Raw genomic sequence first — 27,597 nt, forward strand, 5'->3', positions numbered from 1 at the left:
AGCCCTTTTGTCCCAGTATGCTTGCCCTAGTTTGATGTTAGCCTGCATTCTCTGCTGCGTCTTCTACAGACATGTTATTAGACGTATAATGTAGATTACATTACCATGCTGCTGCAAAGTACATGTATATATTGTTTAACAACCTCTATAGCAATGTGTAATTATTTCTTTAACGGTGTATGGTGGCATTCAGTGGTATGATATATAATTTGGTTTGTGTTTTTAGCTTTTGATATATATATATTTTTTAATCCAATCCACGACTTTTTCCTAACCTTAATCCAGAGACTCATTTCTGGTAGAAAGCCCTTTTTCCATAAATGCGGTTCGGCTGAACTACTGTAGGGGGTATTTCCTCAGAAACGAAACTTAGCGAGCTGCGCAGGCGCAGTAGGTGCAGCCCAGCTGTGTTACATAGGGAAACGGAACCTCTTCATACAGAAACCATGGTGAGGGTACAGCAGTCCTGCATTTGACGTGTCTCTGTAGCGGCAGCTGAATGTTTGACTGCAAGAAAAGTCCAGAGCAGAGAGGGCTGACTTCCTCTCAGGGTTTATCCGAGGTAAGAACACTGCTCGTCCTTTTAGTTGTTTTTTTGGGGCTATTTTGATAGTTTAACTCCGTCATAGTGCTGACATAATAGCTATAGCAAAAAGAAATGACCTCTCCCTGATTTTCTGTCTGTCTCCATACTAATCTGATATACACTAATATGCTACTCATTGCTATCTGTCAAATGTGCTTGGTGTAATGGAGGTTATGGACGTTTCAGGTCAGATATCAGATATCAGATATCCTGGGAGGGGCCCATAAGGACAAAGCGGGGAAATGTGGTTTTTGTGCCAGTTGTTGTCAGGAGACTAAACAGTGAGTGGCAAACATTAAAAAAGGTTTGCATTAATGCTTGTTTTTTATATGTTTATATATCAGTATGTTTTGCTTTTAGTCTGTATATTGCAACTGCTAAGGAAGTCTTATCAGTTGCATTAACTATTTAATTATTGTTTTACTTAATGAGAAATACATTAGTTGCATCAATCGAGAGGTCAGTTACAGTGCATCTAGGGAAATACTCACACATAGGGTTATTATATCAGTACTGTGATATGAGACTAGATATTGTCGTAGATTTTGGATGTTGTAATTTCCTGATGTTAAAGGCAGCATTACAGTAAAGTGATGTAATATTCTGAACTTAGCAGGCTGTTCTGTCATGTGCCTTTACCCGTTTAGTCATTATATCCACATAACTGATGATTATGTGTCGTAAATCTCATTGTGAAAATATTTTGTGAAAGCACCATCACCGGGTATTTGGTCAAACATATTGTGATATTTGATTTCTCCGTAAAACCATCATCTTTTAAGTCATTGTTTTGGTTTTCTGGCCCAAAACTTAATTTATTTTTGGCCACAGCAGGCAGCTGATTTCTACGGTGGCCCTGCGAGAGCAAAAGGCAGGCATTACAAATAAAGAAATCGCATGCAACTGAAGAAACAGCTTCACCAACTTGACAACACATGCACAGCATTTAGAAGACATTCACGAACTTAACGACATAGAAAAACATCAACACACTAAAACATTAAATTTATTTACAAAAATAGTGCAAGAAGCTCACAGCACAACAGAAACTCTTTTTAGGGGACACTATGAAGTGATGCCCAGGCTGGGACACGCTGCCCACATTGTTGGGAGAAGTTTGCCACCAGAAAGGTTAGGTTAAGGTCAGGGGAAAAAAAGCCGCCTAAGCAAACTTTTTCCATGTGCACCGCCCACACACCATGCTTGTTGTTCCTTTGTGGTTTATAAAGTTATTGAAGTCGGCTATCCGTCACTGGTGTTTTATATTTGATCTTTGTCATTTTTCACAGCTGTTATATCCTCAATAGCTCCATGTCAAAGCCTCGATTTCTCCCAGTTTTTAAAAACATATTAAAGAGCTAATTTAGGCAAACGTTTCGCAATTTTGATTAACTCAAAATCACCAAAGATGACGATGTCGCCTAGTTGAGGTGCAATGGACCAGATGTCTGTCCAACACTCCTGCCATAGGCGTAGTTAGGGACCGTCATAAAAGTGCAATGTGACCCATTTCAATATGAAATTTTTTGTTTTTGTTTTTCAACATAGAATTCTCAAACCACTGCCGCTCTAGTAGATGTGAACGTTGTTAGAGGATGTCCAACCCATGTGAGTGGTAGTTTGATGTCAGTATATTCATAAATGAACAAGCTATAGAAATTAACGCCTTGAAATGTGTGTAGTTGGGTAACAGGTCACTGATAATGATGTCATGGGATATGCTAAGGGCTTTATCACAATTTAACAGCTGTGGAAGTTGTGAGATAGGGTCCAAGACATGACAGGCAATTTGATGTCAGTATTTTTAGAAATAAGCAAGCTATTGAAATGACAACCTTGAAACATGTATAATTGGGGAAACAGGTCATTGATAACCATGATTTGCTAAGTTGTTTAGTAGTAGTCTTTAAGATTTCCTGGGTGTGAAGTGTTTAGGGCTGTCACTCTCTATAACGGCAGTGGTTTGAGATTTCTATGTTGAAAAAAGTTACTAAATTGTCACGGACCAAGCAGTCACAGCACAAAGAATACAGATTTACAGTTAAAAAACGGTGGGTTTATTTCCCCCAAAAAATAATTTTACAAAGCAAATTAATGAAGGTAACAGAATTAGGGTTATAGGGCCTTTAAAAGAGCTTAACAGAACATAACTCTAGAAAAAAGGCTAGACATAAACTCAACAAACAGACCTAACAGCATGTGACACTGGCCTCTAGTTTCCCGGCGCAGCGCAGGGTGGCGAACCTCGCGCAGAGCTAGTTTCGAGCAGCGCAACCCGAGGCGCGCTCAGTTTGGTAGTTTGGCAGACCGAGGTGCGCTGAGATGGGTGTGGCGGTGCAGCAGGGGGAGGTGTCGACAGATCCAGCTTGGCGCAGTGACAGTTTTGTGCCAAAAGGCTTCACCGAAGGTGCGCTAAAAGCTCGCCAGCTGAAACCAGGTCTACTGTCAACGCAGGTGGCGCGCAGCCGGTGTACGCTGAAGTTTGGCTGACCGGCGGACAGTGCGCACAAGTCACCAAAACCTCACAGGCAGGTTTCCACAATATCAGGCACATTAATAATGCAATAAATACCCAAAAAAAACCACTATTCAATCTGCAATCAGCACATAAATGTATCTCTATATCGACTGTCCCGTCACATCTGATGTCAGATCAAAGGGGATTGGCACCGTTTGGCACGTTTGGCACGCGTAATGGAAACCCAACCTGATTTGATTAACACAGCTGCAAACTAATGAGTTCACATCCCTCTCAGCCAACCACAAACAGCCACAGCATCAGATAGGGAGTATATATTCAGCATCTGTCATCTTAGAAAAGTCAAAAGAAAAGAAACAGAGTGAGACTGCGAGAGAGAAAGAGAGAGCGCGCGCGCACGAGAGAAACGCAACATTGATTTACAATTGTGGTGACCTCCTCCCAGGCTACCTTTGCATCATCAGCCCGTGGAGGTCTGCTCGCAGTTCCGTATATTCGGACACTGCGAGCTTGGACCTCCCGGACCAAAACATCAGTTTCCTCCTGGGAGAAGTTTGGCCGTCTGACGCTGCTGCTCTCTTCTGCCATGGCGAATTGAGTAAACTCTCATTACGCCTTCGCGCGGCGCATTTAAGGGCGAGGAGAGGGGCTAATTTGATTGGTGTGATGTGTGTAAAACCCACTCCACACCTTCTCTCCTCCCTCTTTCCAACTTGCGCAGGTAGGAGGGACGGAGGTGGGAAAGAGGAGTAGCTGCGTCAGGTGTACGGTGTGCCAAACTTGCAAAATCCACCTGGCCACACCCAGTTGGCGAAGCGCAGGTGCGCTGCGCCCCTGCCTCACCCGGTCTGCGAAACTAGAGCCCACTAGGTTAACATATACTGGCTTAAACACAAAAGGGAAAACTTGCATGGACAATGATTAAAACTAACACAAACAAACCCCTAATCTCCCCAATGATGTCACAGCTCTTGGTTTGATCCAAGGTATGACATTCTGGATAAAACCAGACTCCGCCCTCAACAACATATTTTGCCCAACTCCAACCAGGAAGTGAATACAACTTCAGGTAACTCAAAGACAAAGAGAAAGGAATTAATAAATTACCAAAGCAAATAGCAACATGACAAAACAATGTAAACTAAATGCTTCAACTATAAAACAGTTTGTTTTATACATATATTGAAATACAGACACAATACAAAAAGGCCTCGGGTCTCGGTGCTTGGCCGTGAGCTTGTGGGTGTGGGTGTGTGTGTGTGTGTGTGTGTGTGTGTGTGCGCGTGTGCGTATGTGTATATTTATGTATCTCTATGTGGGGTGGGAGGGTTGGGTTTTCTCTTTTCTTTTTTTGTTTTCTGTTTTGGTTCTTTGGCACTTTGTGTTACTGTTGTATGAAAAGTGCCATATAAATAAAGTTGATTTGAAAAGGAAAAGGAAAAGGAGACGTTAGCATCAATCGGGAGGCCAGACACTTAACCCTATATAAATAATAACGTGGCTTTGTATCTGCTTGGTGTATAAATAGGCTGTTTGGTAACAAGCACTGTTAACAACTGAAAAAATGTTTGTATTAAACTACAAGCTTTATTGATTCAACAAAGTCAGCTCAACTAAAGTTGATTAGTCGTCTAATATTTGGCATATCATTATCAGCTAAATGTTGGCAAGCAAATATTGGCCTCAGAAATCCAGTATCTGTGGAGCTGCAATTTCAATGAGACGTGTAAAATTTGCACACACAAAGAAGACACTTATTAACAGTTTTTTGCATGAATTTTGGCACCATGTTCTCCCAGTACAATGACTGGACCAGGAGATAATGTGAACTAAAGCTTTCTGTGATTCCAGTTCTAAAGTTTTATGACAAAGTTTGATGAGATAAATCTACCTCTGAGCCAGCTTCATTTACCTCATATTCATCTATGAACACGCAGGATGATAATGGAATGAATGTGTAACTTTTTTTTTGTGTTTTTGCAGATGGAAGGTGATAACAAACACCAAGGCTGATAGTGTGGTGAAAGGAGAAAGAAAATCATGGGTAAGTGTTATATAGGCTATGAGATTTTGATGTATTGTGTTGGATTTGATCCTACTTCTGGTTGAGAGGGACCTAAGCCAGCTAGCCATACATGATCAATGAAGGCTGTGATTTTGAGTATAATAAGTTTAGTCAGAGGGTACCATAAAAACTAGATAGAGGAGAAAGCAATTACCACAATGCTACAATCATAATAGGTGTGGAGGTCAGAGTATGGTGGGGCATTTTATGACATGCACCCATCTCCTAAAGAGGAGCAGCTGTGCACATCTGAGCACCTGTATGTGTGTTTTTACCATTCTGTGGACGGGAAGTCGAAAGATGAGCATTCTGTCTCTGAGAAATGCCTCAGTTATGAATCGATGCTCTATTTAAGAAGTCACAACGGTTGATGAGGAGGTTGTCAGATTCAGGTAAGCTGCTTAGCTATGTGTTAAATTGGCTCATACTAGTGAAATTTCTACAGTTAAAGGTGCTTTACAATCAGCAATTGTTATTATGCAGAATTCATTGTATTTAGTTAACTGGAGCGACAGCGTCAGAGGTTTAGGGACATGTCAGGTCCACTCACTCTCACACATATTTTATTATTTATGAGTTAAATGACAATGTGCAATGCTAAAGTAATGGTGACAAACCCACATTTTCCACCCAATGCTGCAATTCTACTTAAAGCTACTCTTGCCTTTCTTGCATTTCACACAGCACTTAAAAAAAATTTGAACATCCACAACTCCGGCCTGTAACTCCACCTCTCTTCAAAGGCCTACTCCCCCCTCTTCCATTACGTCCTCATGACGTCTATGATAGACGTAGGTGTTGGTAAGGTAACGTTAGATACATGGAAGAGGAGAGCGAGTGTAACGTTACAACCAAGACAATCAAACGCAACCCCGGAGTTTTAAAACTCAACCTGAGTCAGTGATGACTGATGAGATTTAGAATAAGGTTACAGTGCTAACGTTAGATAGTAGCATTAACGTTACTAGTAAGTGGAAACGCACAAGGAAGATAACGTTAATGTTTCAGAGGCTACGCTACAGTAGGCTAACGTTAGCCATTAGCAACTGGATGCTGTGTTGTCATATGCTATATTAGAAGCAAACTAAAGATAATGTTACCTGTCCTGCGAAGTCAAATGAGTTTTGAAACTTATCTGGGGTCAGTCATGACTGATGAGTTTTATAATATAACGTAAACGCTAACGTTAGATAGTACTGGTGACTGGCAACAAACAAGGAAGATAATACAGAGGCTCAGGCAACATTAGGCTACAGAAGGCTAACCGTTAGCAACTGGATGCTGTGTTGTCATATATAATGTTATAGCCTATGTTACATTAGAGGCAAACTAAAAATACCTGTCCAGCAGAAACTCTGCGACCATCTCGTCCCTTTTTAGCTCAGGATGAAGCTGCATCAGTCTTCGCCATCGCGAGCGGTTACATCAGTCCAGTCGGAGGCCTGCGCGTGGGGAAGACAGACAGGACGCTCGGCCAATGATGGCATTCGGTCCGAATGCAATGATTAGTTGGAGTTTTCTTAGAACCATATGAGAATGGTATAATTATCAGTTTTTATCTCTGGTGGAATTCACTTACATTTTAGTGTGCCATCAGCTTATTAATAGCATTTTAAGCTAAACAAAGAAAAGCGTGAACACCTGAAGCTGTTTTTAGCAGTAACTCTTTGATAGTATGGTTCTGATTAACCTCTGTATGCCACCTACACAGCACCAAACAACAGACATAGAAAGTTGGCGACAAGCTGGTGAACATAATGGAACATATAGCAGCTGAGGAGCCAGATATAGTTGGAAGACACCAACTAGGTGTTGGGGTGGCCAAAAACATGACTCCAAAAGAATGCTGAAGTTTGCTTGTGTCTGCTGGATATGCAAACACGCAACCGTTTGCCAAAACTGTCACTGTGTTATATTTCAGTTCGTGTTTACAACTTATTTCTCTGACCCAAGAAGCCAAAAAACAATTACAGAGTAAAAATTTAAGTGTGCAATAGGAATTAGTGGGCTTGGGGCCGAGATAGCCCAGTGAAGTGAGATAACACTTAGAGACAGACTAAGACATTGTTGAGTTTGGACATTTCATGGGATTGGGTGGCAAAATGGAAAATTTAGAATATTGTCAGGGATTACAGCATGTGCTACTACCAAATATCTCTAAATTTGTGAACTGTAAATATGCCTTAAGTGTGGAAGAGAACTATGGTGAATCTTCAATATGTTGTAATAATTAGACATATTGTTTTTTCTGTTTATTTTTTTTACTATACAGCTGACGAACTTGGGCAGTCACCCAAGGGTTGGACTGAATCTCAAGTAAGCACCTGGCTAAGGTCTTTTGGAGTGAAGGAGCAGTATATAGAAAAGATCTATGAGGAAGAAGTAGATGGACAGATCCTACTTGCACTGGATGAGGACTTTTTGAAGTCAAAGATTTGCATGAAATCAGGGCCTGCTCTTTTGATTATTCAAAAGAGAAATGAGCTCATCAGCTCCAAACAGAAGTCTCAAGAGAAGAAAAAGACCACCAGTGGCAAAACAACTGAGTTGGAACAGAAATCAGTTCAGTGTTTTCCTACAACAACTGAAAGTCCTTCAGCACAGACTCCTCAGAGAGATCCAAATGTCTTGAAGGACAGACAAACAGGCCAAGAACAAAGTGTGTTGACGTCAAAGGAAGACTGCAGACCACGCCCATTTGATCAAGAAGGGATTGATTTCATATATGTAAAGCACAGTGTCCTGCAACCTGAATCAGGTGCTTTTGACCTAATATCTCCATGCCATGAGTTTAAGTCTCTTGCTTCAGCTGCTCAATTGGATCGCACAAGACTCCAGGCTAAGTTTGCCAAAGAGGTCCTTAAATTTGCGGCTGGTTGTATGAATATCCGAACAAATGGCACAATACACTTTGGTGTGATGGACAGCAAGGAGGATGCAGGATACGTGCATGGTGAGATCATTGGTATCCCTGTAAAAGACAAAGACATTTATGTAGATGCTTTGGACTACATTGAAAGGAGTTTCTCCTCGAACGAGGAACATGTACGCCAGTGTGTGCGGCCACCAAGGTTCATTGAGGTTATGGATCGAGAAAGTACAGAAAAGAGGTATGTGGTAGAGGTTGACATTGTGCCTTCAATAGGTATTGTTAAGAGCAAGGTGTATTCGGTTCGTCTGCCAAACTTCAAAGAGTCAACCAACAAAGTAGAATTTGAGAAAGAAATGATTCTGCGGAGGGTGGGTTCAAAAACAGAGCCAGTAAGCGACAAAGACCGAAGTGATTTTTATGAGCGAGTCAAAGATCGGGATGCCCAAAGAGAAGAAGCAGAGAAAGGTCAGTTCTTCAGCGCTCCAGAATTCTGCCAAGACCTTGGAAGGAAACTCAAAATGCTAATGACTAGTGGGAAGAAATTAATTGAAAAGGAGAAATGGTTCATACTCGTCACAAACAAATTCAAACCTGAGGACCTCTGCAACATTGACTGGCTGCTTAACATGAACTTATTCTGTGTGTTTGACTTTGACCCAGACTCAAAGATTTCAGGTCTTTGCAGTAAATACCTTCAGCATCACGCTGCAAACATGTCTTTGCAGTAAATACCTTCAGCATCACGCTGCAAACATGCATTCTCTGCAGAGCTACAGGATATCTGGTGACAAAAGCATCAAAGAATTCACAAGCAGCTTGCATTTGTTTGACCAAACTAGCTGGATCTTTTGTAATGGCTGTACTGACTTCAAAGGAAATGAAACTCCATGTGATGGAATTACTTGGATTGAGACAAAAGTCACTATCCTGCGGGAATCTGTGTCTTTGATCTGTAAGCAAATCTTACCAAAGGGGACATTCCAGGTCATTTTTCTTCTCACATCACCAGTTGAGAAACCACTTTTGCTCACCTTTTATGAGTTTTTCACAGACATGGAAGGCCACGAAGATATTGTCTGTATCTGTGAATCACAGAAAAACTTCCAGAAGTGGCAAAGCTTTGCAGAGGTCTCATGTGGACAGAGTGAAACTGTGAACAATTGCAGTGTTGTTGGGATGAAAATGAGTCATGTTAATGCAACTCTGCAGCAAATACAACCTGTAAAAGCACATGCCAGCCAACATCTACCAGTCTTTGTGAAAGGAACATGTCTGCTAGAAACACAGGCAGAGGAACAGATGTATTCTCTGGAAATTCTGACAGTCGATCATTGCGATGAAACAAGTGAAGAATTCATCAATGAGGAGAAAGCAAACATTGAAGAGCAGTTCTATCGTGGTGGGAAAGTGAACTGGTTGAATTTCTGGCTTGCTGAACAGAAGCATTTGGGAGAGGTAATTGAAAGAGATGCTTATCATGAGGTTTCCAGACTTCTCAATGATGCTTTGAAATGGAATGCAGATCAAACTCCAGTAAAGAGTATAAACATCTACCATCATCCAGGAAGTGGAGGAAGCACTGTCGCAAGACAAGTGCTATGGAACAACAGGAAAGATCTAAGGTGTGCAGTTGTAAAGCCTTCATACTCAGCTTCTCTTGTTGCGCAACATGTAGTTGAACTAAGAGAATATGAAGAAAAAGATCCACAGACATGTCTTCCTGTGCTGCTCCTCATTGAAGACTCAGACAAAGAATATCTAGATGATCTCAGGAATGAACTGGAGGTTGCCATTAACACGAAAAGAATCCAGTATCAAACTCTGTGTTTCATTTTGTTGAGCTGCAGACGATCCCATGATCCAGAGAAAAGATGCAAGGAGTCGGTATTGCACAATGTGTCTGTCACTCATGAGCTGTCTGATCAAGAGAAGAAGAAGTTTGCTGGAAAACGAAAGGTGCTTGAGAAACAATATGAGCCTCGATTCATCCTGACCTTTGTGTTGATGAGTGAAGGCTTCAATGAGAAATATGTTCAACATTTTGTGGAACATTTGCTCCAAGGCATTGACCGTCAATCTGTTGTCACTCGCCTCATTCTCTATGTAGCACTGCTGAACACTTATGTTCAAGACTCTTTCATCTCTCTGTCCCATTGTGAAGCTTTGCTTGCCCTAACCTTTCACTTGGAAAGGTTTCGCCAGCACGAGTTTGAGAAATCACTCAGTGATCAGGCTAAACTAGTGTTCTTGCACCTGAGAGATGACAAGACACAAATTAAATCAATCAGAATCATCCACCCACTCGTTGCAGAAGAAATTCTCAAACAACTTTTGGGGAACAAACAGACCCAAAGCAGTTTGGCAAAGAGTTTGCTCTGTGAGAACGTGCTCTTTGAGCACAGATTTGGAAGGGATGAATATCTGTCATTTCTGAGAGCCCTTTTCATAAGGCGAGCCAGAATAAGCAAAGGGGACAAATATGATAGTTTTTTCTCACCTCTGATTGAGCATGTATGTGAAAAGGAGAAAAGCCCAGGCAAAGCAATTGAGTTACTCAAGGAAGCATTTCAGCGTTTTCATAAAGATCCATTCTTTGCACAACAACTTGCTCGTCTCCATTATACTTATGACAAGTTTGAAGAGGCAAAACACTGGGCAGAGACAGCAGCTAAACTGCTGCCCAACAACTCATACATACTCAACACAAAAGGGCAGGTGTACAAAAAATGGTTCCAGGCTAAATGCAAAGCTATTGACCATGACAATGTACCAAAGACAGCCCAAAATATTGCAGATGCTATGGAGACTGCCCTGAAAGCCCTGGAGTGTTTCCAAGAATGTGAGAAAGCATCTGAGGCAAACATGGAAAATGTAAGCAGTTCTGGGTTTTTTGCTGAAGTTGAGGTCGGCTGCAGCCTGCTCAAACTGATGTCATCATCGCAAGTGTTTTCAAACAGAGCCAATGGCCATGCAGAGTGTATGAAGTACCTGTTAACTGATTACATTCCAGAGGACGTGAAACATGTCTGGGAACCATTTCATGACCGCGTGAAAAAAATTCACAAGTCAATGCAAGATACCTTGGAATGGATTTCAGAAGACCTCAGCTACTTCCAGACAGACATTGGTGCAGATGAAGAAGAGACCCCTGAAAGTCCTGAAGAGCAGATAAGCCAGCCACTGAAATGGTTGGCAAAAAAATCTGCAGAGTATGGGAAGTACTTCAGTGAAGCTTATTCTACTGCACTACAGCATGGGCAGTCAATCCCAGACAATCTGACTCCTTTCCAAAAACGCATGATCATCTATCATCTTGGTGGAGGTAACATTACATCCATCCTCTCCAAGCTAACTGACCAGAGGGATGCAGTACCTCTTCTAGAGACCATCCTTTCTCTCTACCCCAGCAATCCAATCAAGGCCAAATTTGTTCAAAGGGATATTGTGAATTACATCGTGGCCCACATTACTCTGAACTGCCTGTCACCACAAAATCAAAAGGTAGCTCCTCTCAAAAATCTGCACGCACTGTGTTATCAGTTCCCATCTGATAAAAGGAAATGTTTACCAAGTGCCCTGTTCTTGCTTACCCTGCTGTTCTGGCCTGATGATCATGACACAGTCCTTGAGAAAGAAACCAAGTATGAAATAGTGCAATCGGCTGTTGAACACCTGGAAAAAGACTATTGGACCAAGATGAAGGACATTCCTCAGAGGAAAAGACGGATTTACACCCATTTTTTCCTGGGCAATGGGAATGGATTGGACAAATTTGTCCACAAGAAAAAGTTTGAAACAGTCACAAAGGTGTTCTCAGCCTCTGAGAAACGCATGAAGTGGTTTAGAGGTGAGGCATGGAAATTGCCTGAGATTGCCACGATGCTGAAGTGTGTCTCTGGATGGACTGACAACGGAGTGGTGTACCTCGAAGGCCCTCGGAAAAAGAAGTTCAATATCTTGCCTCTTCATGTTCCTTCAGTGCCTCATAGTAATGAAAACATCACATTCTACCTGGGGTTCACATTCAGAGGGCCCGTTGCCTACAACATCACTGTGAAGAGGTAGTTTGTCTTTCAACAATGAGCCTATCACATGTGGCTATATGTCATCTTGCTGAAACATGGGCCTAGTACCACCTCATTACCAAGAGCAAGAACAGGTTACAAAAAGATCCAATCAAAACACACAGGCTTTCAAACAATAGTTTGTCTTTGAACAGTGATCCCGTCATGTATGGCTGTACATCGTCTTGCTGAAACATAGGCATAGTACCTTCTTATGACAGTTTGTATTTTGCAGTTTGCATTGTCCCCTCTTGTGTATATATATATATGTAAGTGAACTAAAAAATACAGCATTAGTGTCATAGAAATCACAAACCAGATTTTTTTTGTATAGAAACATGGACTATGACATGACTGACTCTGGTTTCTCAGAGTAATAACAATGTAAACTGAATATTTTTTACTCTACAACTCAGTGCTTCTCAATACAACCTTCAATTTCCTGTTTAGATTTATCTATTTTTATGTATCCAGATATATGTTTCCTGTTTTTGTTATAGTATTTTTTTAATCAGAATGTTTGTAGATCTGTGATCTGATTGAACTGGAACTGGCTCACATTTTGTGTGATCCTGAAGAAACAGAACTAGACTTCTACTGGATAGAAAAAAAGCTCACAAGATGAACTTTGGTTCCACGTGTGTACATCTGGGCTTCTAGTAGATCATTGACAGCTTACTCACTCTTGTACATTTTCCTGGATTCAGTGTAAATAGAAATGGAATTAAATGCAACTATTTTCATTGGAATTGTATCATTGTTATAACAACAAATGTATTAAAAGCTAAACAGCAACATAATGTACAGTCAGAGAAGAATGTGTATACATAATGATGTGCAACAGAAAAATGTGTGTAGCAAAGTATGGAATTTAATGGATGTGTGTTTGAATATGCTTTACACAAATAATGAAAACATGCTTGTCCTTAATATGAAACTACAAGTGAAGCCAGACAGGCTACAGTGCTCACCTGTACTTTTTTGATTGTATTTACTTATGTTAAATGCTTTTGAAAACAATAATGTTCTTAAATATATGCAAAACATGTCACTGAATATAATAAACTCTTTTCTTTTTCAATGTCAGTGTTTTGTTGTAACTTCTTGAACAATCTACATCGACCTTTAAAGTTCAATTGATAGTAGTGGTCGTTAGGATGAAGATATGAATTTACAGCAACTGGCAAACTTTATAAGGCAGACATGTTAGGCCTGTACTCTAAAAATAAACACAAATTAACACTTCACATCAAGCTTTTTAATTAATAATATTAACACTGTCCAAATAACGTGAAAACTTTTTAACAGTAAAGTCGGTGCACATAAATTCAAGTATTTTTTAAATGATACATTACAACTCTGCAGTGTTTACAGTTGAAGTAAAATTATGACAACTGTTAAGTTGTTCCAAAGGTAAAGGGTCGTAAGTGTCAGTGCTTTATTATTAATTATTGAATGTATTATAAAATCACATAAAGCCACTGAAAGTTGTGCATAAATGGAGCTGTTTGATGTTAGTTCAAGTTTAGAGCATTCTAGACCAGACCAGGTTTTGTTTTGATAGTACATCAAGTTAGGTTAGTCAATTTGGGATTACTACATCTTCAGTGCAGATAAGAATGAAAACAACCTAATTTTGAGATAATTCATGCCTAACAGTGAGTGACCATTCGCAGTGAATTCAGACATGATAAGAATCAAAACTGTATCCCAAGTTAATGGCTGTGGCTTTGATATGGCTAAACACAAAAGGAAATTTTCTGTCAGTGTAGGTAAGTCAGTTAAATTATTATTTGGTCATCAGATTTACAGGTGTTTTTTTTATTAGCTGATGGCTGATACTATTTCTGCAACACGTGAATGTATTTTTTATTGGGCCTATTAGGACTTGACCATCAGTAGAGATCATTCAGACCAAAGTATTACATCATTTTAATGTTTGACGTATACAATATTGATGTTAGTGTGGCCATTAATCAGGAAACCAAATATCACAGTATGGATCTTGTTTTTAATAGCTCTCTTTTTAGCCTGTAGATTTTTTTTCCTTGATTAAAATTTTAAGTCAGTACGAAATTAATACATCTTAAGTGCAGATAAGTATAAAAACAACTTTTTTTTTTTTTATTTAGAAATTTCACAAATTAAAATTAGTAAGCAATTAGTGTTTTCAGACATGTAGGACAAGAATCAAAAATGTCCCCCAAGTTTAATTAATGGCACATACTATTTCTGCAACATGTGTGAAAGCAAATGTTTCTGAATTAGGACTTAATCATCAGTAGATATAATTAAAATCAAAATTTCTGATGCAAATCCATCTACATTTGTGAAGGAAACATGTTTTAAGTCTAAAATAACGTTATTTTCGTTGACTCAAAGAAGCTCGAGAGGAGAGGGAGGAGAAGTAACGGCAGAAGTTTTAGCACTTTTGTCCTAGTATGCTTGCCTTAGTTTGATGTTAGCCTGCACTTTGCTCCGTCTTTTACAGACGTTATTACATTGTAGACTTATTATTTCACTAAAATTCCTCTCGACTAAAACTCTTCTCGTTCCTCATCCTTGCGACATATCTTATCTGCCACTTGGTTGGAAGGAAATGCTAAATAAGAGCTCCGACACTGAACTGCTCGAAAGCTAACGGCTAACTTATGACGCTGCTACAGAGCCAGAAAAAAACGGTTCAACGTCAACAAAATAAACTTCACTGTGAGTGTAACGTTAAGTGATAATTCATTAGCTATATGTTCATGTCGGCTGTCTGTAGTGAGTAAACCGTACTCTTTTATTGAATATTTACATCATTAGCACGGTAAGGAGTGTATGTTTATGCAGAGCTCGCCTTAAATGCCCTTTAACCAGACATAGCATCTCTGACGAGGCTATGGGTCTGTCGACTAATGTAGCTGTAGCCGTGCTCCTCCTCAACCTAACATGTTTGTGCTTGTCTAACCATGTCCCCAGACTGGTTAGATCAGTCAGTACCATGCAAAGTAAAACCAAAGCACATGAAAGACTTGTTAATAATAATCCAGTAACACTACAGAACAATGTTGTGCACCCAGAAAGCTCCACAGACACTGACATTTCCAGAGACAGTAAATGCACCATGGCTCCAGAGAGTAGGTTTGACTGTGCCAGGGACAGGGTGCTCAGCCAGGCAGAGTGTGAGGAGAGGGGATGCTGCTATGTCCCACTGCCTAACTCTGCAGGACCACCTACGTGCTTCTACCCCACTTTGTACCCTGGCTACGAAATGGGGCCCCTCACTCCCACCAGGCGAGGCCAGGAGGCTACCCTGACTCGTGCAACCCCATCATATCTCCCCAGAGATATCTCCACTCTGCACCTAGAAATCATAGAAGAGACTGCAGGCTGCCTACACATCACTGTGAGTACCCAGTACTCTGCTTTTCCACTGCAACCTGTTGATTTGTGTATGAAGTATTGGTGACTGTAATATAGTTTGAATGGGAAATGTATTGCAAGAGCAAAACACACTCAGCGGGCACTTTATTAGGTACACCTTGCTAGTACAGGGTCTGACCCCTTTTGTCTTCAGAGCTGCCTCAATTCTTGGTGTCATAGATTCAACAAGGTGCTGGTAACATTCCCCAGAGATTTGGGTCCATATTGACATGATAGCATCACACAGTTGCTGCAGATATGTCGGCTGCACATCCATGATGAGAATCTCCTGTTCCATCACATCCCAAAGGTGCTCTATTGGACTGAGATCTGGTGACTGTGAAGGCCACTGGAGAACAGTGAACTCATTGTCATGTTGAGATGATTTGAGCTTTGTGACATGGTGCGTTATCCTGCTGGAAGTAGCCATCAGAAGATGGGTACACTGTGGTCATAAAGGGATGGACACGGTCAGCAACAATACTCAGGTAGGCTGTGGTGTTTAAACCATGCTCAGTTGGTACTAAGGGGCCCAAAGTGTGCCAAGAAAATATCCCCCACCGTTGATACAAGGCAGGATGGATCCATGCTTTCATGTTGCAGCAAAAATCAGACCAGGCAACATTTTTCCAATCTTCTATTGTCCAGTTTTGGTGAGCCTGTGTGAACTGTAGCCTCAGTTTCCTGTTGTTGTCTGACAGGAGTGGCACCTGGTGTGGTCTTCTGCTGCTGTAGCCCATCTGCTTCAAGGTCTGACGTGTTGTTTGTTCAGAGATGGTCTTCTGCAGACACGTTCAAAATCACTTTAATCACCTTTCTTCCCCATCATGATGTTCGGTTTGAACTTCAGCGGGTTGTCTTGACCATGTCTACATGCCTAAATGCATTGAGTTGCTGCCACCTGATTGGCTAATTAGCTATTTGCGTTAACAAGCAGTTGAACAGGTGTACCTAATAAAGTGGCTGGTGAGTGTATGTCTTCGTCTCACTATTTAGGTTGGCAGATTCAAAAATATCTGGGAGGAAAACAGATTGCGTGAGCTGTGTGATTTTGGAGAGGTGGACAGCGAGTCCTAATGTCTTTTGTGTTGTACATACTGATGATTTAAGTGAGTTTATTATCCATGAAACAGCTCAACAGAAACATGAAATATTATGGTGTACAGATAATCAAACATTTGTAATGGATGTTTGATGCTGATTTACATTTGCTAACTTTGTCACAAAAGCCTAGGAAAAAGGTAAGATGGAGTCGTTTTTAGTATATACTTGGATTTCTCCAGTAAACGTCTTTCTCAGTGATTTATTATGTTCATGTAGAAAATGTAGATCTGAATATCTTAATGTGAAACTTGCTGGGGTTTTGCAGTGGTTTTGTTTGAAAATATGTGTGAATGACTCACTAAAAATCATATGTATAAGATCACACTTACTGCTCTTTAAACACTGTTTATTAGGTGTGCTTTGCAAGTGCTGGTTAAAAAATTGACACTTGTTTTCTCTAAAGTTAAAGGACCCATCGTCTCAGCGATATGAGGTGAAACTCCCAGCTGGTGTTCCTGAGAGCAAAGCTGACCCCCAAGAAGCCCTCTACACCACTGAATACCATTCTGACCCATTTGGCCTCATAGTGCGGCGAAAATCTAATGGAAGGGTGATGTGAGTAGTTCGTCTCGGTTTCAGTCTATATAGGATGCATTATATGGATGGCATCTATATAGTCTTACTTATGTCCATCAATATCTGACATGTACTGACTCGTATTTAGTCAGCTTGTGCCGTCCATCGATAAAAGTTCAGGTGCAATAATGCATTAATACAAAAATATAGGCAAAGACATATACAGTATTTATTTCATTTTTATACTGAGCATCTGGAGCACGAACATTTCTCTTGTCTGATTTTATCTTATTAGTCACAGATAACACAACTGCGCAAAATGACCGGTGGTGTGATGATTGTCTTCATCATGATCATCATGAAGTGCATCATTGTTTGTTCTCTGTGTCCCGCCTGTCCAGTGTGAATACCACGGTAGCTCCGCTGCTGTTTGCTGACCAGTACCTGCAGCTGTCGACCGCACTGGCCTCTCCCCTTGTGTCTGGCCTCGGGGAGCATTACACCTCCCTCCTCCTGGACCTTAACTGGACTTCTCTGACACTGTGGAACAGAGACACGGCGCCTCATGTGAGTCTGTTGCAGTTGCTCCCAACCTGAGGTTCAGAACCCCTCTAAAGGGAAAATCAGAAGGGTCATGCTGCACAAATTGTTTATTTTTCTCTGTCTTGGTGAAATGGATAGTTTGACCTCTTCCAGTCTTCAGAGCCTACATAAATCAAAACTTAAAACTCATGCTCCTTTTTTAAGTTCATAGTATTTAATTAAGGTTTCTACTAGAACATGTTTACATGCTTTAATGTTCAAAAAACTTTTTATTTTCCCCAAACTGTCTGTGCTGGAACACCTGTATTCACCCTCTGTCTGAAATGCTCCGTTTAGCACCTGTCTCTTTTAGCCTCCCTCCTAAAAAAACCCAATCTGCTCTGACTGGTCAGCATTTCCGGGTCTTCTGTATTCTGACATCTCGGCACCGTCATTTCAGCCAGGGGAGTGACTGTAACAGAGAAAAGTGGCACTTTTTACTGTGAAAAATCACCATTAAAATCCTCAAACCACAACCCAACATGTTCCAGCAGGAAACTGATCTAAAATCGGGGAAAAATCTACAACATCTGCACCCAAGTTTAGATGTTGTCGGACATCCAGAGGGAGCTCAGAGAAGAGCCGCTGCTCCTTCGCGTTGAAAGGTGTCCGTTGAGGTGGTTCAAGCATCTGATCAGGATGCCAAACTGTGTGCCTCCTGTTAGAGGGGTTTCAGGCCCATCCCCCTGGTAGGAGGCCCCGGGGTAGACCCAGAACACGCTGCAGGGATTACATATCTCATCTGACCTGGGAACGCCTTGGGGTCCAGCAGGAGGAGCTGGAAAGCGTTGCTGGGGAGAGGGATGTCTGGGGTGCTTTGCTTGGCCTGCTGCCCCCGCGACCTGGCCCTGTATAAACAGATGAAAATGGATGAATGGATGGACAACCCAACGTCTTCCAGACGGAAACTGATCCGAAATCAGGGGAAAATCTAAAATATCTGCACCCAAGTTTAGATGTTTTCCTGACACTAGCATGTAGCTTCATTTAGCATTGTTGGCTATGTGTTGTAAACACTTGCAGTAGCGTGCCTGGAGCAGATGACTGTAGAAACAAATCTGACATGCTATGATTTCATACTGTAGCCAGAGTAGAAAAAAATTTGGACCTACAACATTTTTAATCAAGCTGTATCTGCAGAACAGTCACATTTTGGTCATTTCTACCTCTTTCCTGTTGTGTGTTCAAGTCTAAATGTTAACACTTGTCTTTCTCTACAGGCTGATGCTAACCTCTACGGCTCCCACCCATTCTACATAGTACAGGAGGACGACGGCTTGGCACATGGAGTTTTCCTTCTCAACAGCAATGCAATCGGTACCAGGCTATCTTTTCCAATAAGACACACGCAGCATCCCAGTGTAATTTTTGTCATTATTTTCATTACAGAATGATTTTAACTAGCATATGAGAATGCTTATTTTTTCTGAATGCCTTTCCAAATGTGTCTGCAGAGGTGACGTTGCAGCCGACCCCTGCTCTCACCTGGGTGGCGATCGGTGGAGTCCTGGACCTATACGTTTTCTTGGGTCCTGACCCTCAAAGCGTAATACGACAGTACCTCCAGGTCATTGGTATGTCTTAGCAGCGATGACATTCAGTTACCTGTAAAAGCTTGTCACTGTGTGTGCTGTATATTTGAAGGAGTGCCGAGGCAACCTGATAAAGAGTGTGTTTATGCGTTTTCCTGTTGCCATTCATCTATCCCCAGGGTATCCTATGATGCCTCCCTATTGGTCGTTGGGCTTTCATCTGTGTCGCTGGGGTTACACGACCACTAAGACAACCCGGCGTGTGGCACAGCGCATGCACGATGCAGAATTCCCCATGGTAAACAAAGCACTCACAAAGCTCTGTAAAATGGAAGTAATTATAGCAACTTACAGAATTTTTTTTTCTCACGTATGTGCATTTATTGTGTACAACTTTTACTATATTAAGAAATCTGTCAATGTGTGAAAATTGCCAGTATTAATTTTGACAAAAGTCCAACTAGTATTCACTGATGTGAAAATTTTCTGAGACATCCTCAGCTCTCATCAGCAGTGGACAATACTGACATCCAGTTGAGATTATTTTTACTTTTTTCCTCATCAGGATGTGCAGTGGAATGATCTGGACTATGCAAATAAGCGCAGGGTGTTCACCTTTGACCCCTGGCGATTCGGGGACCTCCCAGAGATGGTGGAGGAATTCCATAAGGGAGGCATGAAGTACATCCTTATCCTGGTGCGACATCTTTAAGTTTAAAAGACCTCTCCGACTGATGATGCTGATTGAACTGTCAGCTTTAATGTCAGTTGTTTTAGTTGGGTCTAAGATGTTGTAATTCTCTAAATGAGCAGTAGATGGCAGCAAAACTCTCTTAACTTGTGACTGAGTGGCGCTCTCCTGCTTCTGTGTAAGGACCCGGGGATCAGCAGCACCAGCCCTCCTGGAACTTACTCGCCTTTTGATGATGGACTGAAACGAGACGTCTTTATTAAAAATGCCACAGGACACGTACTGATAGGGAAGGTTAGCCTTCTTTTTCTCCCATGCGTTGTGTTGTCCCATTGTGTTGTGTGTACGTCATGCACATTTTGCACACTTCCATACTGTGTGTCTAGGTTTGGCCGGGCCCAACAGCCTTCCCTGACTTCACCAACCCAGAGACCAGACGCTGGTGGGAGGACTGCATCAGAGATTTTCATTCTAAAGTTCCTGTGGACGGTCTGTGGATTGTGAGTATTGACACCCACACAGAGCACAGGTCATTTAGCCACTGACACAAACACTATGACATCAGGTATGTCAGGTTTTCATGCACATGAGAGGTTGTGTTGTGTTCACCTAAAAACCACACATAGAATAACTTATCCTCTGTTGTTATTCTGCCATGCTTCACCCAGGATATGAATGAACCAGCCAGTTTTGTGCAGGGCTCAGTGGAGGGCTGTCCTGACAATGATCTTGAGCACCCGCCCTACACGCCCAGTAAGTGCTTGATTCAGCGTCATGCATTACTAGTATGTAAAGGCACACAAACATTACTGGTTTTACATTTATAGTTGGTCCACGCATTAAAGCACATATGTGGCTATTGTGCAAGATGCTGTGTAAATGACTATAAATGCATAACTGATCTGTTCATTGCTACATAAGTTGCATACATTTGAAGCCTGTGTGTCTCTCTGACTGTCACATTAACAGGGGTGGTTGGAGGCCAGTTGAACTCGGGAACTCTTTGCATGTCGGCTCAGCAGAAGCTGTCCACTCACTACAACCTGCACAATATGTACGGACTGACAGAAGCCTATGCTACGCACAGGTTAGACCAGTGGTTCCCAATCTTCTTCCTTAGGGGACCCTTTTTTTTTTCTGTCATTTAGTCCGACTAAGTGACATATTTTATATTCAGTTCACAACAATAACAGTGGGCGGCACGGTGGTGTGGTGGTTAGCACTCTCGCCTCACAGCAAGAGGGTTGCCGGTTCGATCCCGGGCGTGGGAGCCCTTCTGTGCGGAGTTTGCATGTTCTCCCCGTGTCAGCGTGGGTTCTCTCCGGGCACTCCGGCTTCCTCCCACAGTCCAAAGACATGCAGATTGGGGACTAGGTTAATTGATAACTCTAAATTGTCCGTAGGTGTGAATGTGAGCGTGAATGGTTGTTTGTCTCTATATGTCAGCCCTGCGATAGTCTGGCGACCTGTCCAGGGTGTACCCTGCCTCTCGCCCGATGTCAGCTGGGATAGGCTCCAGCCCCCCCGCGACCCTCAAGAGGATGAAGCGGTTAGAAGATGAATGAATGAATGAATGAACAATAACAGTACATAACAGCTAATAAACTGTACAATTAACCCAAATAGTGTGTGCAATAACTGCAGGAAGTTTGTGTCAAACGAGCTAATTCAGTGAATGTCAAGAAGATTATTTCTCGTGAATTTTGCACATTGCAATTTCTTTAAGTTTTAACGATCATATATAATTAGGCTTTTTTTTTTTGGTCAAACTCAGTTTTCTCCTCCCAGTTTATATCTTGAATCATATCCTAAACTTTAAAGATAGCAATTTCATTTAATTTTGCCACAGAAATGAATGAAATGCTCAGATACAGACCTGTTTTCTTACACCCTTTAAAATCAAGAAGGCTTTGTCAACCACTGTGAAGCGTTGGCGACCCCTAGAAGGGGTCGGGACCCCCAAGTTGGGAACCAGTGGGTTAGACCATGCACTGATCACATGCAGTTTGCAGAGCTAGTTTTGCAGGGGTAGTGTTATTTCAGTGGGAGTAGCAGAATAAAATTAAGTAATGATTTGTTAGCAATTAGCATCTATTTTATGAAAGCCATCAGCGCTACAGCACAGTGATAACACACTATTGTAAGAAAAAAAGTCTTTTGACAGGGTAGTCATGCATGTTTTTACCTTCCTGTCAAGCTTAAAAGCTTAGCGTAGCTTAGTGTAAGTAGTGGTATTAAGTAGTGGTATTAAGAAATGGTTCAGCTCATTGAAATTTAAATTGCTCTTGTGTCGTTGCCAGTGTGTTTATTGGGTGTTTTAAAATCGTAAAAGATGTAGAAGTACAGACCGTCTGTGAGAACAGTTTCAATTTTGAGCTGAGTATACAGCATATATTGACCAAGTTGTTCTTTTATTATTTGCTCTGTATACTGTTTACATCCCGGGGTCGGTTGCCGTCTGCAGTGCTCTTGTGAAAGTACGAGAGAAGAGACCCTTCGTCCTGTCTCGCTCCTCTTTCCCTGGCATCGGACGCTTCTCTGGAGTGTGGACAGGAGACGTCAGGAGCGACTGGGAGCAGCTTCGATTCTCCATCCCAGGTGAGGAGCTTTAGCTTCTGAAAAGTTAATTCTGTGTTGTTTTATATGTTCAAACATTGTCACAGACGTCTGAATGCATGTGAATATTCAGCGGAATATTGGCCAGAGACCACACTTTGACCAATTAGCGTAAAATTCGGTGTATAAGTCGCAGTTTTTTTCCCCTTTTTTTCATCTAAAAAGTTGGGTGCGGGTTATAGACCGGTGCGACCTATAGACCAAGGTAAATGCTGACATAGGTAATTTGACCCACAAGATGGCGCTACATAGCTAAAGATTTGTGACGGACATCATAGCCAGCCAGTGAACAAGCCGCCATACTGTCACAGAGACATGCATGAAAAAAAAAGAGAAAAAAGAAGTTTAACGTTAATTTAAACTCATTTTTATGGCTCAGATGTTATTATAATTTTATTTCCTGAAGAGGTTGTTTGGAATATTGCAATCTGAAAAGTAACCAAAGCTGCTTAAGAGGTTATTGTGTTTTGAATGTGTTTCAAATTAAAAAATAAAGGGAAACAGTGTAGGAATAACTTGTATAACGTTTTTATTAACAAATATAATATAAAACCTTGTTTTCCCTGTTTGAGACCTTAAAAAATAGACTGCGACTTATATGCCAGTGCGACTTATATTCCGAATTTTACAGTAGATCATTTAATGGTTTCAGACTGACCTTTTGACACCTGTCCCCCTCCTAGCGGTGCTGCAGTTCAACCTGTTCGGGGTGCCCCTGGTGGGGGCAGACATCTGTGGCTTTGAAGGAAACACCACTGAGGAACTGTGTGTGCGCTGGATGCAACTCGGGGCCTTCTACCCATTCATGAGAAACCACAATGACAACCTGAACACTGTGAGACAGAGACACTGTTTGTGTGTTTCTCTGTGTACTTGTACAGTTGTATCCGTTTGCTAACCTGTGTGATTCACTGAGTCATTTGTTTTTAGGATGTAGGTGTCTGCCCTTTGTTTTTTCCACTGCGTCTAGAGCAGTCTGTTTCATGTATTATGAATTGAGGTAACTCTATATCCCGTCATTGTCTGTGTGTTTCAATGTGTCCCTCAGCCTCAGGAGCCCTATGTATTTGGACGGAAGGCCCAGGCAGCCATGCGGAGTGCACTGAACCTTCGTTACTCCCTCCTCCCGTTCCTCTACACACTCTTTCATCATGCACACACGTCTGCTGACACTGTGGCCAGACCTCTCTTCATGGAGTATGTGTCCTGTCCTCTCTCCTCTATAGTCCCATGTAAATGAAATGATTTGGACAACACATGCTTCACTTTCCTTAACATTCATCTGTCCGTCCCTCTTAGGTTTCCTGCTGACCCTAACTGTCAGACCATAGACCGTCAGTTCCTGTGGGGGAGTTCACTCCTCATTAGCCCAGTGTTAGAGCAAGGGGCAGTAGAGCTGGCCGCTTACCTGCCCCCTGGCACTTGGTACAGCCTGCACAATGTGAGTCGCTCAACCCTATACCATAGTATCACAGCACCACTGGCATATATAAGCTTTAAACCAAAGTTCATGGCAAACTTCAATCATATTTGAGTCACCATGTTTGATGCTTTCTGTGGTAACGCATGACTGAAGTGTTCCCCTGTTTCCCTTTGGGTTCTGGTCATCTGTGTTTTGCTCTCTAGGGTCAGCCTTTCTACAGTAAGGGTCAGTATCTGCTCCTGCCCGCCCCTCTGGACACCATCAACATCCACGTAAGGGAAGGACACATTATCCCCCAGCAGGTGGGTGTCTGCTGCCAACATGCAGCTCATTCTGCTGATCTTCGCACTTTCTGTGTCATTTTTTGGTTCAGCAGGAGACAAAATGTGGGGGATGAATTATTAATAAAATATTTGAAGATTGGGGGGAAGCAACAATACATAATTCAAACAGGTGAATCAAGTACTTAGAGTTCCTTCTTATAATTCCTGCTTCTGTTTAGCTGAATCATGTTTGAGGAGGTCTTTGTAAAATCAACAAGCAGTATGTACCAGTGTTTGGAGAACTGTTCATTCAGATATTACAGTTTGCTACCACTAGTGCAGTACATCAGTTTGTGCTGTTATGGCAGGTTCACACTGGACGTGAAAGCACTGAAAAAGCGTAAAGAACAGAGAAGCAGAATCGCTTGCTGGCATGGAGAAATGCTATTCTGGTGTGAATGGCCAAGCAACAACTGACATATCAGTACACTTCCATGTCCAGTGTGAACATGGTGTCAGGCTTTGTTTGATACTGTAATCTATGCAGCACCTTGGCAGAAGATTGAAATTTTGGCCCAGTTGATATACTGTATATTGTAGATTAAATTCTAGTAGCTTTTTTTAGCCACTGTGCAAGCATACTTGTCACCCCTTTATTTAAGCAGTAACCTTAGATATCAATAACATGGCTGTGTCATGGACGTGCATGATCAAATGTTGTGTTGAACTATAACTGTCATGACATCCTGACTGACGTCTTAAAGCTGAAAACAAGCCAAAACACTTAGAAGAGGAGAGTGCATTTTGTATGATTTCATTATGTTTTCTTTGATCTGCCTTTTCTCGTGAAGGAACCTGCTTTGACAACCGCAGCCTCACGCAAGAACCCTTTCTTCTTGACGGTGGCTCTGTCAGCGGGCGGCTGGGCCTGGGGCGACTTGTTCTGGGATGACGGGGACAGTCTGGACACCTTTGAAATGGGAAATTATTGTTACATTATCTTCATTGCTGGACAGGTAGGGAGGAGACGAGTGGTATTTGCATTGGGAACGCTGATGAGGTGGTGTTTTGCATTTTACTGCACTACTACTTGATTCAAAAGTGTCTTTACTGGATGATTCAGTTTTGTTTAAAGGGACAGTTCAACCCCAAACTAAAAATACACATTATGCCTCTCACCTGTAGTGCTGTTAATCAATCTAGATCGTTTTGGTGTGAGGTGCCAGGTGTTGGAGATATCAGCTGCAGAGATGTCTGCCTTCTCTCTACTATAATAAAACTAGATGGCACTCGGCTTGTGGTGCTCAAAGTGTCAAAAAATACATTTGAAAAACACAACAGTAATGTCTCTTTCCAGAAATCATGAACAGGTTACTCAAGATTATCCACAGACCTTGTTGTGAGCAGCTTCATGTAGGAACTATTTTCTTTCTACCAAACTACACCCGCCAATCATATCATCGCGCAGGAGGAAGCGTGCGTCTACTCATGGACAAGAGGATTGTACTTGCGACAGCACAAGATGTAAACAGTAACGGCATCCTTCTCTGCTGAGCTGTAACGTTAGCTAGCTCAGCGGTACTAGGTGAGCTAGTAGTAGATGCACGCTTCCTTCTGCACGGTGATACATTCAGTGGATGTAGGAGTTTTTCAAATGTATTTTTTGGCGCTTTGAGCACCACAAGCCGAGTGCCATCTTGTTCCATTATATTGGAGAGAAGGCAGACATCTCTACGGCTGATATCTCCAACACTCAACAACTCACACCAAAACAAATTTGACTGATAAATAGCACTACAGGTAAGAGGCAAAATATGTAATTTGGATTTCTGGATGAACTGTCCCTTTAAATGCTGAAAAACCTCAACAGTAGCTTGTCCTTGTGTATTAAGACAAAAACATAAATGGTCCCTAAATGTCTTCATCAGTCTCAGGTGGTGAGTGATCCCTTCAGACTGAACGGGGCCCTGGATGGTCTGGTGCTGGGGGGGCTGCAGGTGTTTGGGGTGCCCTCACCACCCTTGTATGTGTTAGCCAATGGGGACAAAGTCAGGGATTTTACATACCGCAGTGACACCAAGGTGAGTTCTGTGTGACTCAGCACTCCTTCATTTACGTTTGTCTTCCTCAGAAAGATAATATCATACCACACATAAGCCTGTCTGTTTCCTCCTTTGTATGTATTTACCGTGTGTTCTCTCTTTGTACTCATCACGTCTACTGCCCGCTGTCTTTGTGCCAAAGAATATAAACGTCTCTCCTTCCCTCAGGTTTTGACAGTGACCAGCCTGGCCTTGCCCATGTCAGAAGTGTTCACAGTCCAGTGGGCTCTCTGATGCACTGAACTTCATTACCCAAGAATCATAGCAAGCCTTTGCATTTTTTTCACTGCTGCTAAAAAGATCAGATGCATTTTTCTGCACTGACACCGGCTGATTTCCCTCAGCAGTCCCAGCCACCCATAGCCCAAAGACGCTCCTTCTGCTTGCTCTGCCTTTTTGTCCAAACTGGGAAGTAGAAGTTTGTACGCAGGTTTTTGAAAATGTGAATCAGGTTTTCTTCAGGTAACATTTGCTGCTAAATGCCAGACTAAAGAAAAACAATGTAATGTGTGTATTTTTTTAAATAATGTTTGTATATGTTAATAAATAAAGAGTGAATAAAAAACACAATTGTCTGAAGCACTGCATTTGAGCGCTCATCAGAAGGCTTTATTTCTTTATTGTTTGCTATGATTCTGTGATGATGCCATTTCAGAAATGAAATCCATTACACCAACTTGTGCCATTAGTTTTTATCATCATAATACACATAAAAGTGTTATGTATTATGAAGGACACTGCTGTTGTATTCACTTGAGCGTCATCAAAGGGTTTTCAGGGGATGAGTGTGAATTGTACAAGGTATTATTTCTTTTTCTTTTAATCTATCCCCAAGCCAATTTTACAACAAATTCAAAACAACTCAATTTATAGTGTGCAGGCAGTAAATTGTGTGGTAATAACTTAGAAAGGAGATACATGATTTATTAGTAAAGCAGGTTTTAAGCATCCAGCAGCAGTGTGAGCAGATGCTCTGACTCCAGCTGTGGTCCTGATGATGGACCAACTGCATGCAAGCTTCTGCCCATGACCTTTAAAACGTCACTTGTGATGAAAGAGGGTCAGATTTTTAAGGTAGGCTGGGTCTGATGATGACTTTGATTGATGTAAAATAGATTTCTTTATATCTTTAAGTGCATTCATGCCCTGATGTCAATCCGTGTTATCAATTTGAAATCTAAAATTCCCGGTTTGTATGACAGAAAAAGCCTTTGACGTTCCGGAAGCAGCAGAATTTGGGGGATTGGTCTTGAGCTGATGAGTCAAGTTAGACACACGATCAAGTAATTAAAGG

At 41.7% G+C, this 27,597-nt stretch overlaps 3 protein-coding genes across 3 annotated transcripts; all 3 read left to right on the forward strand.

Moving 5' to 3' along the window:
• Nucleotides 1-388: 388 nt before the first annotated feature.
• LOC126406155 (sterile alpha motif domain-containing protein 9-like) lies at nucleotides 389-8,730 on the forward strand. Its single transcript, XM_050070332.1, has 3 exons — nucleotides 389-562; nucleotides 5,049-5,109; nucleotides 7,403-8,730. The coding sequence occupies exons 2-3, from the start codon at nucleotides 5,106-5,108 to the stop codon at nucleotides 8,728-8,730; spliced, it is 1,332 nt and encodes a 443-aa protein (XP_049926289.1). The 5' UTR covers nucleotides 389-562; nucleotides 5,049-5,105.
• Nucleotides 8,731-8,734: 4 nt separating this feature from the next.
• Nucleotides 8,735-13,147, forward strand: LOC126405083 (sterile alpha motif domain-containing protein 9-like). The gene has a single exon (XM_050068622.1). It carries the CDS (start codon nucleotides 8,756-8,758, stop codon nucleotides 12,065-12,067), a length of 3,312 nt encoding a protein of 1,103 aa, XP_049924579.1. The 5' UTR covers nucleotides 8,735-8,755; the 3' UTR covers nucleotides 12,068-13,147.
• A 149-nt stretch (nucleotides 13,148-13,296) lies between these two features.
• On the forward strand, nucleotides 13,297-26,870 carry gaa (alpha glucosidase). The gene is made up of 19 exons (XM_050068628.1): nucleotides 13,297-15,457; nucleotides 16,982-17,133; nucleotides 17,496-17,661; nucleotides 18,897-18,993; nucleotides 19,131-19,250; nucleotides 19,388-19,506; nucleotides 19,774-19,905; nucleotides 20,083-20,193; nucleotides 20,286-20,399; nucleotides 20,568-20,652; nucleotides 20,869-20,986; nucleotides 22,364-22,497; nucleotides 23,199-23,350; nucleotides 23,564-23,712; nucleotides 23,815-23,956; nucleotides 24,142-24,240; nucleotides 25,053-25,217; nucleotides 26,130-26,282; nucleotides 26,472-26,870. The coding sequence occupies exons 1-19, from the start codon at nucleotides 14,951-14,953 to the stop codon at nucleotides 26,535-26,537; spliced, it is 2,781 nt and encodes a 926-aa protein (XP_049924585.1). The 5' UTR covers nucleotides 13,297-14,950; the 3' UTR covers nucleotides 26,538-26,870.
• The last annotated feature ends 727 nt before the right edge of the window (nucleotides 26,871-27,597 follow it).

This window comes from Epinephelus moara, chromosome 18 (genome assembly GCF_006386435.1).
Source record: "Epinephelus moara isolate mb chromosome 18, YSFRI_EMoa_1.0, whole genome shotgun sequence".
Taxonomy (NCBI): Eukaryota; Metazoa; Chordata; class Actinopteri; order Perciformes; family Serranidae; genus Epinephelus; species Epinephelus moara.

Bases quoted from the DNA above. Each gene is read 5' to 3' on its own strand.
- LOC126405083 (XM_050068622.1), top strand. From the start codon at position 8,756: ATGCATTCTCTGCAGAGCTACAGGATATCTGGTGACAAAAGCATCAAA.
- gaa (XM_050068628.1), top strand. From the start codon at position 14,951: ATGGGTCTGTCGACTAATGTAGCTGTAGCCGTGCTCCTCCTCAACCTA. The intron at 17,134-17,495 runs GTGAGTAGTTCG...CCGCCTGTCCAG, and splicing joins AAATCTAATGGAAGGGTGAT to TGTGAATACCACGGTAGCTC. The intron at 19,507-19,773 runs GTAAACAAAGCA...TTTCCTCATCAG, and splicing joins ACGATGCAGAATTCCCCATG to GATGTGCAGTGGAATGATCT.